The 16,055-nt window shown below is 37.5% G+C and overlaps 1 protein-coding gene across 4 annotated transcripts in view; it reads right to left on the reverse strand.

The window, feature by feature from the left end:
* Nucleotides 1-16,055, reverse strand: part of LOC124612713 (E3 ubiquitin-protein ligase CCNB1IP1-like) — a 198,190-nt gene that overhangs the window by 77,651 nt on the left and 104,484 nt on the right. For all 4 annotated transcript variants that reach the window (XM_047141094.1, XM_047141069.1, XM_047141077.1 and 1 more), the window contains 2 exons: nucleotides 12,650-12,860; nucleotides 12,476-12,567 (listed from right to left, as the gene is read on the reverse strand). In XM_047141094.1, coding sequence (XP_046997050.1) covers nucleotides 12,476-12,567; nucleotides 12,650-12,860 — 303 coding nt within the window. The remainder of the gene's footprint in view (nucleotides 1-12,475; nucleotides 12,568-12,649; nucleotides 12,861-16,055) is intronic.

A 16,055-nucleotide genomic window follows, 5' to 3' on the forward strand; every position in this document is an offset into this window, starting at 1 on the left:
CTGGGAGGACTCGTGTCGGGGGACCGGCACGCCTTTCCGCCCGGGAAGCAACACGTTAGACCGCGCGGCTAGCTGGGTGGGCTATCATCTGCATAGTTAAGTAATTTGCTATTGCACACCATAGGTACAGCATTAATATATATTATCAACAATAACGGCCTCACTATTGATCACTAGGGCAAACCACACTTTCCTATATCTGTACTAGAGTGGGATTTCTCTAACAATGCTCCCTGTGTTCAATTTGTTTAACTTGACACCTGTCTTGTAATCATGATTGTAAGAGACTTCTAGCTATCCCTTCAATATCATAAGTTTCCAATTTATTATGCTGCATTTCATAAGATTTCATAAGAAGCAATATCAAATGCACATGATAGATCTAAGAAGAAATATGACACTCTTTCTTTGTTGTCTAATTTGATTAATATTATATGTACTAGACCACATAAAACAACATTGTGTTTCTTGTAATACTTTTCCTTTGACAAGATAATTCACTAATCTAAGTGCAATAATTTTTTATAACACTTTACTTGAGGTCAGAATGAAACTAAATGATTAGTAGTTTTCAACTTTGTTGGAACTACCCTTTTCGTGCAGTAGCTTGACTAATCTGAATTTTAATTTAGTGGAAACACATCTTTATTTAAACTTACATTGAACACTACATATCTAAGTTCCCTGAATTAACAAAATGATTATTGAAAGTGTTAGTGACCACACAAGCTCTATAGTAATTACTGCCTCCATTCTTGTAAGAAGTTGCTAATGACAGGCTTTGGTTTTCTACTTAGTCTCTCATTTACACAGCTCCATGTTCCTTGGGTTAAGTATATGATGTAGTATAATTTATTAGGTATATGTATTCAAGGCCTGTTTACAGGCTGCTCAGCAAGCTTAATAGTTATTTCTAGCTAATGTCTCTATGTATTTTCTGAGACGCAAACATTTTCTCCTTCAGTTGTTTCACTTCATATACCAGTCTTACAAAGATTTGAATATTTTTAAGTATAAATGGGCAAGTTACGATTAAATATCTAAAGATTGTGTTTTTGAAGTTATTCCAGTTGCCTGCAAGTTTTTCTGCACAATATGCATCATTCTAAGTGTCAGATTGCAATGAGGGTTCCAACTTTTCAAAAGACTTTTCACTTACACACCTAATTTCCCCTCATCTTATGCATACTAAATCAATCATACATATTTAGTTTGTCAGTTGTCTGCCAAAGGTAATCAGGGCAGTTGAGATTTATTGTATTAATTCTACATTTATTTAAAGTGATCTAGGTATGATTTGTATAGCCAGCAGTGTTTAGTTTGTTGTTCTCTGGAAAACAGTCTACAATAGGAAGTAGTAATCATTTTTTTTTAAAAACATTTATCACATCATGTTAAAACTTAAGTTCCTTAGTGCAAGAATATTGGGGCTGTTCCACAGATGACAACAGATGGAAAATAATTATGTTTGCTGATGAAAACAACATTGTGGTCACTAATAAAACTCAGCTTAGATAACTCCGAATGAGATTCACAACTGGTCGGTGTGAAATAAAAAAACTTTCAAGCAAAACCAATGTCATTAAGTTTAGCTTAGAGAGGTAAAATGACACTATCAAATGAAACACAATGTTAACTCTATGGATTATGTAACAAAAGCAAACTCCTATGGATGACTAATAGCTGTCAGTTAAGAGGAATCATCACATGATCACTAGCAAAGATAGTTTCACTGGCATCTTCTGCCCGCAGTGTGAAACAAATAAGGCATTGTTGTTACAGATAATCGTTATGTACTCTGATTTCTTACATATGAAATCCTTTTTTTGATTATTCAATAACTAGAACACTGGAATAGAGTCTATAAGAACAGTAATTAAAAATTGTAACAACACTCACAATAAGAATCAGTTTAAACAGTCAGATATCCTTACTATTATATGTGAGCATATAGGTGCACACGAGTCAATAGGATACATTAAGGAAAAAAGAAACATCACTAATTATTCTGCAAACTGTTACATTTATGATGAGGTAATAAGAGCCAGACAGAGATTACATTTAAATTGAAAATCCAAAATAGTATTTTTCAATCATAAAATAAAACTACAAAATAAATTAAACAACGGAAAATCCAAGGTGGAATGATGACAATATGAAAAGGTTAGATTGCTATTCACCATATAGAAGAGAGGTTGAATCACAGACAGGCACAACAAAAAGATGCTAAGCATGTGAGCTTTCAGCCTCCTTCTAAAATAAATAGGCAACATGTACTCATTCATGCAAGCACAAGTCACACACACATGACCATTGTCTCTAGCCACTGGAGCCGTGGCCAGAGACGGTTGCAATGTGTATACAAATTGTGCTTGTGTGCGTAAGTGTTAGGTGAGTGTGAGTGAGTGTGTGTGTGTGTGTGTGTGTGTGTGTGTGTGTGTGTGTGTGTGTGTGTGTCTTTTATTTAAGAAGGCCATTTAAGAAGGCCTAAGTTTGGCCGAAAACTCACACATTATCAGTCTTTTTGTCGTGCCTGTCTGCATCTCCTCTGTATGGAGCGTAGCGATCTATTCTTTCATTATTTCTAACTAAAGAAAATAAAGAGAGATGGTGAAAAGTTGAAGGATGAGCCCATTTATGGTGTGGCAATTGGAAGAGTAGTGGTTTCATATGAAGTGGTCTAGCTCTACAGATGTTCCCGACTTGACTAACGTTCAAATTCTGTGTGCAAGTTTGCCAAATGGTCAATGGAAGATACAAAAATTTCTAGTCCACAAACTTTAATGCTTCATCAGTATGAGACTCTTTAAGTGAAAGCTGACAAAATGTTGCAGTGACATCTCAAAAGTTATAGTCAATTTTGAATCGCTGCATTTCACTGATTAATTGTGACGAGATGATTAACTGTGGAAAAGCTGCAAAACTTGGCAAGATGGTCGAATAGCCTACCTTGTGCACATTTATATCATTTGAGTCACTACCTTTGCTCAAAGCAATACTCAAAGTCATCTAAAAATTTCATCACTAAAAAATTTCTCCCACTTAAAGTTGCATAATCTTTTCTGGAAGTTTAGTTACGAAACTCTCCTTTTGTGATCTTATTGTATAGTAGCTTGTTTATGAAACCTGAAAGTCCTATGAGTTCTGGTTTTACAGTAGTTGTGGCATATGAAGGTGAAATTCATGAAAAAATACCTTGATAAATAATAATACATTGCTGCCATGTATAGTACAAGCATGTCATCAGATTCTGGACAACTTGCAACAACATGCTGGAAAGAATTGGTAGCTTCCGGGAAACAAGCAGAACAAAATCAGGCCAAGCAAAACAGTTAACATGAATAAACTTCAGAAAACCAGGAAATATAAAACATATGACAGCTGTTCTCACTAAACATAACATATTTGTTACAGCAGTACAAAAACAAGATTTACAGATGAGCATGCCTTTCGGCAGAGAGATATAAAATTTTCAAAGGAAACACACGGAAAAGGGTTATGAAAAATGTCCCAGATTTAATAATAGCCTTCACTGTCAGCTGCAAAATTTTTGATTCCAAAACAGATTTCCGGTCATCTAATGGTATAATATCCATGCTGGATAAAATCTTCTTGGTTTTTGAGCTGTGTCAGTTCCAATAAAATTCATGAGCTTTCAATGGCTAGTTACACCATCATCGTCATGTGTAAAACTACTGACTGCCGGGGTTGGCACTATTTGCCACTTATATATCTATGAATATCGTCGCTGGCACCAATCAGAGTGGGCCAAAATGAAATGTGTGTGGAAGGCAAGTTGGGCATCTCAAAGCAGCTCCGGCGTGCCACGGGACTGAGTGATGTCAAGTGGCACAAGGGCCCGGCACCACATTGAAGCTGCTGCTTCCACCTCCCTACAAGTGTTAAGCATCTGCCATTACTTCCTTTCCACATCCAAAGCTCACCCCCACACCCTACTCAGTGTGTAGCTTTGGTCTCTGTTGAAACTGTTTCTGTTCATTCTAATCTCAGCCCCATCTTTTATAATGGAGTCTCAGTATGTTTATGCATGAGCCAAGACTCTTGTATTCTCAAGCTGTATTTTGTGTCCATTTTCGAAGCAATGCTCAGCTCTGGCTGACTTGTCGAGCTCCCTTTACTTAATATGTCTCTTGTGCTCAGTACAACGCTCCACAACTGTACGAATTGTCTAACCTATTTAGATCCTGCTGCACTTGCAAGGGACATCATGCACACTGGGCTCATGAAGAGCTATATCATCTTTAACAGGGTGCAACATATGTCATATCTTGGGGGTGGGCTGGAGCACTGGTCTCAATCCATGTCTCTGCAGTACACGTCCTAACTTGCTGCTCATTGATCCCCAGTATGGCAGGAAAGCTGCCGTCTTGGCTTCTTCTGCCAATTCACAAGGTGTCCTTTGGTGACACCTGAAAGTGTTTGCAATTTCCCTTTTGCTATAGCCATTCTCCCTGGACATGTACCTGAAGTGCTGCAATTCAGACTAAAGGTGGTCGTCATCAGAAATAACTTTGGCTCTGTGTATTAACATGCTCAGGACTGCTTTGTTATGTACACTGTGGTGAAAACTACTGGCATTCAAATATCGATCAGTTTGTGTAGGTTTTCTGTACACTGAATGACCGAGCCGGCCTCCTGCCTTCTGCTCAACATAAACATCTAAGAATGGTATCTTGCCATTTTTCTCCATTAGTCTTAGATGCATTTTTCCTCTTCCATATCCCCCTCCCCTCTGCCTTCTGAGGAGGCTGCACCACCACAGGTGGTGACGAATCTATGTCCTTCAGAAGTAAATGTGTCAGTACCACTTAACTGTCCACAACATTTGCATCACGACTAACACCCTCAACAGATTCCTGTACATCCTTCACATTACCTACAGTAAAATTACCATCTGGAGTTACACCCTGGGTGCCAAAAAAATTGGCACATGTACTCCCATGTACATCTGGCCCAGGCTCCATGGCCTCCAAACAAAATGTATTATCACCAAATAGAGTAGATAATACTACACATAAATTAATATCACACATGTTGCAACTCATACTCTCATTTACTTCAGTACAGCACACACTTACTTCATCTGACACTACTGCTAATTCACAGTCCACAGCTTCACAAGGTACTGGAGCTGATAAACTCATCTCCTTAACTTCTGTAATTTTATTACTCTTCACAGCACTTATTAGCTTCTTTCTTCTTATTCCCCACTTCTGTGCAAGTTGTTGTTGCTGCGGTCTTCGGTCCACAGACTGGCATGATGCAGCTCTCCACAATACTTTCTCCTGTGCAAGCCTCTTCATCTCAAAGTCACTTCTGCGACCTACAGCCTTCTGAATCTGTTTACTGTATTCATCTATTGGCCCCCCTCTATGGTTTTTACCCTCCATGCTTCCCTCCAGTACTAAACTGGTGATCCCTTGATGCCTCAGAATGTGTCCTACCAACCAATCCCTTCTACTAGTCAAGATGTTTCACAAATTTCTTTTCTCCCGAGTTCTATTCAATACCTCCTCATTATTTACATGATCTACCCATCTAATCTCGAGCATTCTTCTGCAACACCACATTGCAAAGGCTTATGTTCTCTTTTTGTCTAAACTGTTTATTGTCCATGTTTCACTTCCATATATGGCCTCACTCCATACAAATACTCTCAGAAAGGACTTCCTGTCACTTATTTTATCTCTCAACCCTCCTGTAAAGCCTAATACTACTGTTTCCAGAGAACATACGGGTCATTTTTAACCCACCAACCCAACTCCAGCTGCATCTTCTCTTCATACTCTGGAGTAACTCTACCGCACAAAGCTAAGTTCTTTTCCTTGAGCAGCCTCAACTTTCTCTGCTTTATTTGCTTTGTCTTCTTCCATAGGCTTTACTTGCTTAGACATTTTTGGATTGCGTACTTGCTGCTGCACTACTTGGCCTGCAAAAATTTGCAACATTTCATCCAGGATAACTCTCCCATGGTATTGACATGGTTGACCCTCTAACAATTACACCCAACCTAACAACGACGAGAGAACAAAACTGAATTATGATAGGAACATTTAAATGTATCACTAGCAAGGCATTTTTTAATTATTGCATAACCTTCCCCTATTAACGGCTACTCATGACTATAACTTTACATACTTAAAAACAGTGAGCTATACTCCGTGTTCACCACCAAAGATATTGTCCATTCCAAAGAGCATAAACTAACACTTTTTTTATTGCAGAACACTATCTAGTTTAACTTTTCTTACAATGCATATTCCTTACAATGCATATCCCAACACAAGTAAACACCTGGCAAAAACCCATCAATTTGCTATAACACCCACAGTCAAAAGCCACTGTACTCACCACACTGTCTGTTAATGGTATGAATGGCGGCTGACAACACAGACATGGCAGTGACCACATCCAAAAGTGATAGAGTTCTTCTGATGGAATGTTGGCCAAAGTGCTAACTGTTTTTCATTAACAGCCACTGTTGAGAGGCCCCACACAGGCAGCCATGGATGGGGACAGCATAAGCAATTCAGAATAGCAGTGTTCCTCATCAGCAGAACAGCGGAGATGCTGATGTAAGGCAGCATGGTATGTGGCCAGCAAAGACGACTGCACATTGGTAGCAAAGTGTGACAGAAGCTGCCCCTCCCAGTTTGGTTGAAAACACATTGGGATAGATGGTGTTTAAACCATAACAACTAACAAGGCCGAAGTTGAACTATGCCTGCACTGGGTAGTGCTCAGTGACTATGAAGGCTCCCAGGAACCAGTGTACAGCAACAGAGAGACCAGACAGCCCCACGTCCACTCTCAAACATGCAACCCACCACGCCGGAACAAGATAGTAACATGGGAGGGGAGACAAAAGTGCAAAAATGCCAAGTTGTCTGAATATAATTGCCAGACCAGGCAGTCAAATGCAACTATTGGAGACAAAGTCCTTGGAAGGTGACTAGATGCTACATCTTGCACTGCAGTGGTCTTCACCTCAAAGTTAACAGCTGATTAAGACAATGGTGTTCAGCTCCACATACGTACCCCAATATGGTCGTGTACAGAGAATGTCGATGAGCATTTGAACATCTGAGACTGCGGGTCTGATATTGGGGTATTTATGAGAGTCTGCTGCCAGTTCTTCTCCAAAGCAGCACCTGCACCCCGGAAAAGACAGCAGCAGGTCGCAACGAGTTCATTTGTTCAGCTTTTCTTGTTCAGTCACCTTCTGCATGAGCCTAGCGGTGCTGTAATATTGCTGGCTGGCTTCTTCCACTTCATTAGCTTCCTCAATAAGCGCACCTAAGTTCAAAATGTATCTTCTTATGAAACAGTGCCTGGACTCGCTTCCCTCTTGTAATGTGACAACGTGCCGTCTAGTGAATGCCAGGCACAGTCAAGGCGCAACGGTAGAGGAAGTGGACGCTTATGCCATCTGTGGGCCAGAATCGAAGGCAAAGCAGAAGTGCTTCCGCCTGGTGGCAGCTAAATTAAAGAACACTACGCAGGAGACAGTGTCCGGCTTGTGCTGCACTCTGACAGCGAAATAACAAAAGAATTAAACTAAATAATATTGTTACGTGTAGTGAAAATATAAATGTAATATTACTTTAATATATGAAAATGACTGTAATTGAATATTGTAATGCTATGGTATGTTTAATTGTAAATAGAGAACTTGGTGTAATGTAAAATAATGTTTAGGTGTGGGGGGAATCCCCGAGAATGAGAACAGTGTACAGGCTGGCACGTAATATTGGCAGTAGAAGTAAGTTGGCAAAGCTCTGAGGCAGAAAAAGTGGCATAAAAGTGACTGCCGGTGTGTGCTACAGTAACGTTGCTAACAGACCATTTAGAAGTGAGCTGAAAACAGATATGAACTTCGTTTAACGTATGGTTACAAGCTAAATGGACACTAAGGCTTGTAAGACGCAGTATTTCGACGGAGATGGGCTGTGAGCGGCAAAACAGTACAGTTTCCCGCTCTGAGGTACATGGCACTGCATGGTGCAATGCTGTGTTAATTGCGACGAGTTGCTTGTGCCAATGACGAGGTGTGAAGGGACCAATAGCCGCATCCAATGGCATATTGTGATCTCAATAACTGATGAGGTCCATTGGTGAGCTCACTTTGGTAGCAACAAACTAGAAGTTATCTTACAAGAGTGTTATTATGAACAGTGGTTGTTATACCAACGCCATTACCAGTACATTTATATTTTGTGAATCAGTTTGTGTAATAGTCAAACCAAGTTCTCTACAGTGTGTAAAGGTTGGAGGCAATAATAATTTTGTGGTTTAAATTGCATTCCCTGAGTGTAATCAATTATTTAAAGGCGGCGCAGTGTACCTGTGTATCGCAGTTTGAAGGCGATTGATATTGACTTGGCTGGACAATTTAATAAACAGCAATTGATTGGAGGACCAAATGTTTTTCATGGACTGCATCTGAACTTCACTTGTGATGTACAAGCAGTGTTCGGAGGTAGTACATGGCTGACATTGGCTGTTGTATGGGGCAATCAGGCTGATTGTGGTGGCCTTGAAGCTTTTTGAGATGCTAATATTTTGGCTCATTATTACCCCATATCCAGTGATATCTATGTGCTGCAACATCAGTGTAAAGTTATGGTCCGTGAGTATCGGCGTAGCTATATTACAAGAGAAAATAGTTGGAATTAACGCCGAAATTGGCAGTAGATGCCGCTTCATGCAATGGATGGAAGATACCAGGTACTGTGCCACCTCAATTACAATCCAGCTCGATGTGGTGGCACTGCAGTACTTTGCCATAGTCAAAAATTACTCAGTTCCATCTGAGCAACATGATCCTCAATTAGTGTTTTCAGTAACTATATTGACAAGCAGATCTATATTGTTCTTTAATTAAGCATTCAAGGAAATTGCTGCTACCACAGTACACATTGTGCCTTCAGCACAATGCAAGCTCAATAACATTAAATTCAGTAATTACAATTTGTGTAGTTTACATTAACCTAAAACAAGTTCAAGTGTTTATCATGTGTGTTTATGTATTGTGAAATGATTTCAGGCTGTGGTATTGTTTTAAATGAATAATGTCCTCCTGCTAGGCAATATCAAACATACAGAATTAAGTGCTCCTTGTTCAGTCACTTCAAAGAGATTATCAGTGCTACTAATAATCAAATGTAGACGTAAAAATAAGTTTGTACGAGCCATTATCATTATTTATTCCAAAAATTTCGTGTAGTAGTTGGATCACCATAGGGTGTCTATTCAAACCTATTACAAACGAGAGCCGCTTTCCGCAAGTCTGATGCAGCATGGTCTAATAATAATACAGTAAATTCGGGTAGTGGCATCGCACTCTGTATGATGATGTTTTGCCGAGTGTTGCAGGAACAGTTCATCGCACATGCTCTTCTTCAAACAATAAAAGAAATAATTCTCTTGATTGACATCAAAATACATATATAGCGAAATTTGGAATGTAACAAAGCAGCGATAAGAAGACAAAATGCATGGCTAAAATGGAGTAAAGACAAGGATGTGGAAAGCATGGCAAGATTCAATCAACCAAACTGATCAATAATATTAAGAGAAATTATGACAAAAACTAATTAAACCAATAGATCATGACTTGAAAATGAACAATACTAGAAGTGTCTATTAGACTTTCAAAAGAAGCTTAAGTAAATTTTTTCCAACAAACCTTTGCTTTAAAGAACAAAATGAGGAAATATCATAACAACAAAGAAAACTATGGCATTTGAGCAAAGAATTTTGGAAATTTACTAAATTATGAAAGTCCTAAATCAAGATTTGACTTTACATGAGAATACCCTCAGTACCTGGACTCACATCCCCCAAAGAATGGGGAAATCAAGGAAACCATCAAATCCCTCAAAAACTAGAAAGCATTTAGAAGGATTGCACAATTGCAGAACTTGAGAAATATTCAAACAACAAATTTCTGAACAAGATAACTGAAATCATCCAATACATCTGACTAACAGAAGAGATTCCTGAAGACTGAAAGATAGTCTTGATCCACCCATTGCACAAAGCAGGTGATGAAACCAATGTGGACAGCTAGAGACATTTCTCTCCTACTGGTTATCAAAAGCATTTTTAGCTAGGGCAGAACAACAACTCAACCCTAAAATTGTTGAATATAAATGTGTTTTTTGAAAGAAGATGTAAAAATTTCATAATCACCTTTGTTGACTTGAGGAAAGCCTTTGATTCAGCAGTATCAAGTCACAGTTTGAAATTCTCCATGAACTGGGCTTGCGTAGTAAAATCACAGCTCTAATTCAGCAAACAGTAAGACACTGACTCTAAAGTGAAATTTATAGGAGAAATTTCTGGAAGTTTTGCAATCAAAACTGGAGTCAGACAGGGTGATTGTCCATCCCTGCTGCTCTTTAATTGTGTTCTACAAGACATATGAGAATGAAGAATGTTATTAGGAGAAAGCCAAATCAGTGAGATTAGGTTACAAAAGTGACAACCTAGCTATTTTTTCAGACTTAATGGAAACAGCCACTGGATTGATAGAAGTGCTGAAAAAACCAAGCTGAATAAGGAGACTTACAAGCTCCTTTGAGAAAGCAAAATTTATGACAAACATTAAAGTGGCCCTCAAGATAATAAAAACTAAATATGGAAAAATTGAGAGATCTAACAAGTTCACATATTTAGGAGAAGTAACTGAACAAGACATTTTGGAGGAAGAAACCATTACAGCAAGAGTTAGTAAGATGAAAACAATATATTACCTCACTAAGGATTATATATAACAAGAAATCAATACCCCTCAATGATAAACTTCAACACTACTCTACAGCAATTAACCCTAAAGTACTTTTTGCAGATGAATGTTTGACTCTGAACAAAAAGATAATAATGGAAGTACTGGAAATCACAGAAAGTAAAATACTCAAGAAAATCTTGGAACCACTTAAATAGCAATCACAATATAGAAGACATAATAATAGTGAACTTTATACACAGACTCAAAAATTCAGGCACAATTAGGACAGAAAGGTTAGCTTTGCATGTCCACATCCAAACAAAAGAATGAATCCCAGCAGACTGACAATAAGACTGGACAGTTATTAAGGTGCGAAGAAGTTGGAACGTACATGGATTAATTACAGAAAGATACTGCAATATCCATAGGTTTCCATGAAAACCCCAAGAAGAATGGAAATACTTGGACAGAAGAAAGGAGAGAGAAACTTCAAGAAATTATGAGAGAAATGTGGAAGAAAAGAAAGGCGAAACAAATGAAACAACTGAAACAACTTTAGTCCATAGTGACTCATACACAAAAGAAGAAGAAGACGAAGAAGAAGTTGCTGCAAAAATAAGTAACTTTTACACCTTTGTGTATCAAAATAGACATTCGATCCTACCTTAGGTCAATCACCAATTGAAACAATGTTCTTTTCTCTATAAAATATTGAATTTACATTACTGTTTTTTCCCCTCAAGGTCTACAAGTATTCAGCAGTACCCCATGCAAATCACTCTTTCATAGCATCATGTTTTACAGTCTCACAATTTTTTGGAGCATTGGTAAATGAATGCACAAGTTCACTATGCTTTGTATAAAAAATAAAACATGGCAGTTATTCAACTTTTTAGAACATATTACACACAGTAAAAAAGTAACTAACAACTCGATGACTGATTACCACTTGGAGCACAAAAATGACATAAAATTTATAAAATGTGCGCAATTTGAACTATTCAACCATTTCATCAAGTTTTGTATCTTCACAATAATTATTCACTGAATTACAGCACATCAAACTTGGACAAAAAGTTTGAAATGTGACTGTGACTTTTTATCACCTTTACTTCAGAGGTTTATAATCACAAAATATTAACTTTTGTGAGCTTGCAATTTGAATGTCTTACCTTGGTTGTTTAGCAAACTTGCATGTAAAATTTGGAGAATATCTGATATAGTCAAGTGGGAATATCTATACCACATGATACGGAGTCACTCATAGCAAAAGACAGATCTCCAAATTTGAGTCCAGATTCAGGGTGTAGTTTTAACTTACAAATGATCAACAACGAAGAGGGCACTCTACTCAGAGGTGGAATATTTCATCCACAAATAGCGCTTTTTAAGCCTATGAGCCTTTTGTTGTTCAGGAAAAAGCCGACTCTCAAAAATATTTTCATTAACTTCTCCACTCACAATGTTGAGCTTCTAAGAAATTTGCAACTCTTTGGAGATATTTTACAGTGTCGTAAAATGCTAGTTTTCATTAATGAGAGTTGATTTCAAGATGCTTAAAATTTTGCTGCTAAATCCAGTATTTAATATGCAGCAAAATACAGAAGGCAACAAATTGACTGATTAAGAAGGAAACAATTCCTCAGATACTTGTAAATTACTATTAACACCACACACATACACTTTCATGAATATTGTATCGTTTGAGAACTTGGCACTTACTTGCACAGAATTAAACTGCCTTTGCATTTCATTAAGTCGTTCTATTAATTCTTCTGATCTTTGAGTCTGTTTAGTTAATTCTTTCTTCAGTTCTGTAATCAAATAACAACCAGAAGTTTGAGAGCATTTCTTCACAGAGAAAGCCAGAAAAAAAAACTATAAATGCAAACTTGCCTTCTTCCTTTCTACGACGAGCCTGAATATCTGTTTTCAGCTTTATCACTATACTTTCATAATATTCTTCAAGCTGTGTTATTTTGTCTCTTGATCTCTTTGCTGCTGATGACTGATAGAGAATTTCCATGTAAATTTGGTAACTCCAAAATGCCAAAGCACGATTGGAAATATCAAATACAATTTCAGGACGCAATCCAGCTAAAACCATCTGGAATCATACATCTTTAGTCAAAGCTAGTACGCGGTTCAATACAAGAATATTTTTTTCTGGTCAGCTGCTGTTTCTAATCACTGATCAAAACTTTGCTATTTATTTTATATGTCCCGCTATCAAAGGAAAACTTGTTCTACAGATATTTAACTAAAAAATAATGTTGCCAGTGCTTTAACTATCTGCACACATGAATAACACTGCACGAGATATTTACCCAAGCAAAGGAAAAACGTTTCTGGTTCTGAAAAATAATGAAATAATTGTTAAGCAATTTCTTTCTAATTTCCATACATTCTCTTAGTACAAAATGGAATTAACAGAGGTTTTTTGCCAATATTTTTGTTTCTTATAGCAGAATATCACTGTGCTGCCTCAGATTTATAGCATCATTTCATGTCGAAAGAGCACTGCATGATGCCTTTGATGACTACCATAGGAGAATATTGTCAAGTGACCTTTCGCAGAACCTAAAGAAATTCTGGTTGTTTGTAAAGGCTGTTAGCAGCACCAAAAGTTAGTATCCAGTCCCTAGCAAATGAGACGGGAACTGAAATTAAGTGTAGCAAAGCAAAAGCTGAAATGCTTAACTCCATTTTCAAATGTTTCTTTGCAAGGGAGAACCCAAGAGAACTGCCTCAGTGTAATCCGTCAATCACTAAAAAGATAAATGAAATAAGTATTCGTGTCAGTGGTGTGAGAAACAGCTGAAATCGTTAAAACTGAACAAAGCTCCAGGGTTCAATGGAATCCCTGTCACATTCTATACTGAATTTGCAGTGAGATAGCCCCTCTTCCAACCTATTGCAGATCACTCGAACAAAAAACCATGCCCAGTTCTTGGAAGAAGGCCCAGGTCACATCCCTCTACAAAAAGGTTAGTAGAACTGATCCACAAAACTACCGTCCAGTATCCTTGACACTGATGTGTTGTAGAATCTTAGAACATATTCTGAAACTACCATCCAGTATCCTTGACGCTGATGTGTTTTAGAATCTTAGAACATATTTTGAACTCATACATAATGAGGTATCTTGAACAGAATAACCTCCTCAATTCCAACCAGCATAGACTTCAAAAACATCAACAATGTGAAACCCAACTCACACTTTTCTCACATGGCATACTGAAAGCTTTGGATCAAGGCAGACAGGTAGATGCAGTGTTTCTTTATTTCCGAAAGGCATTTGATTCAGTACTGCAACTATGTTTCTTGTCAAAAGTACAATCATATGGGTGGGGTATCAAACGAAATTTGTGACTGGATTGAGGACTTGTAGGTAGTGAGGACACCGAATGTTATCTTGGATGGAAATCATCGTCAGATGTAGAAGTAATTTCAGGCGTGCCCCAGTGAAGTGTGTTGGGACCTTAGCTGTTCATATTGTATATTAATGACCTTGCAGACAACATTAATAGTAAAATCAGGCTTTTTGCAGATGTACAGTTATCTATAATGAATTATTATTTGAAAGGAGCTGCATAAACATTCAGTCAGACCTTGATAAGATTTCAACAAGGTGGAAAGATTGGCAACTTGCTATAAATGTTCATAAATGTAAAATATTGCGCTTCACAAAACAAAACAAAAATGTAGTATCCTATGAATATATCAACGGAGTGATCACATAGGTTCACTCGTGGGTAAAGCAAGTGGTAGACTTCAATTTATTGGTAGAATACTGAGCAAGTTCAATCAGTCTACAAAAGAGATTGCTTACAAATCACTCATGTGGCCAGTTCTAGAATATTGCTTGAGTGTGTGGTGGGACCCGTATCAGATAGGACTAACGGGGGATATTGAACATATACAGAGAAGGGCAGCACGAATGGTCATAGGTTTGTTAAGTCCATGAGAGAGGGTCACAGAGATACTGAAGGAACTAAACTGGCAGACTCTTGAAAACAAACATATACTGTCCTGAGAAAGTCCATGATCAAAGTTTGAAGAACCAGCTTCAAATGATTACTCTAGGGGTATACTAAAATCCCCTACATATCACTCACATAGGGATTGTGAGGATAAGATTAGAATAATTATTGCTCACACAGAGGCATTCAAACAATCATTCTTTCCGTGCTCCATATGTGAATGGAACAGGAAGAAACCCTAATAAGGGGTACAATGGGATATGTCCCCTGCCATACATCTCACATTGGTTTGCAGAGTATACATGGAGATGTAAATGATACAACAAATCACAGTGCTTGCAAGTACCTTAAGTTGACAAACCAAAATGCAGAATAAAGTTGGTATAAAACAATTGTAAATATAAGTGATCTATTTATTTTATTTTAAATAATTTTTTCTTGAAACACACCATGTATCATGGAGATTTAGTTCGAGGTTGAGGCATTATTTCATGGACTTATTACTGAATTGATCAATTACTTCATTAGAAAAACAGGAAATGTTCTTGCTTGTAAGACTTTTGTCCTTGTATTAAATAGCATGAGGCCAATTTAGATCTCTTCCTCTGCCATTCTTAAGAGAGGTTATTCTTGACTTCTGTTAGCTCTAAAGTGTCTCTATAAGTGCACGAACTGCTCATCATATATCACATTATGGCATTCCCAGTACTCCTTTTTCATGACTTTAATGTTTATTCCGTTACACCAGCTTTAAAGCACATACTAGGATTTCAGGCTTAATTCTATAAACAAAAGTAAAATAAGATTTTGGCCAAGTTTTATGATGTAAGTTATTTGTTCATTTTCAGAACATGAAGATCTTATATTCTGTGTCAATGTCAACCATAAAACATTCACTTCGTTGACACCAGTTTTACTATAGTTTCCTATTATCATTATGTTAAAATTAGTGGCTACATTTCTATCTTTAGGTATAGGCTGAATTCTTTGCAAAGCATAAAGTTATGTCTATTGCATCATGCAACCTGGTCAGTTCCCTTGTAAAGTCTTTCCATTGATTAATGTTAATTTTCCTGTTTTTGTACATACATTTTATGTTACTAGGACTGAGACTCACATTTTTGCTACCAGCTATATTTGCAGTATATAGTAGTGTCAGAAATGGAGAATGTAATAGTTTTGGGATGGAACCTGTCTCGCATTGGACTGACTTCATAATTGTTTTGTTAAGTGTATCTCTGAAATGTTGAAAGTTTCCTTTAGCACACAGGCAACAGCAAAACATTATGGATTAATGACTTTCTTGGCTATTTATAACT

The sequence above is a fragment of the Schistocerca americana genome, chromosome 1 (genome assembly GCF_021461395.2).
Source record: "Schistocerca americana isolate TAMUIC-IGC-003095 chromosome 1, iqSchAmer2.1, whole genome shotgun sequence".
NCBI classification, from domain to species: domain Eukaryota; kingdom Metazoa; phylum Arthropoda; class Insecta; order Orthoptera; family Acrididae; genus Schistocerca; species Schistocerca americana.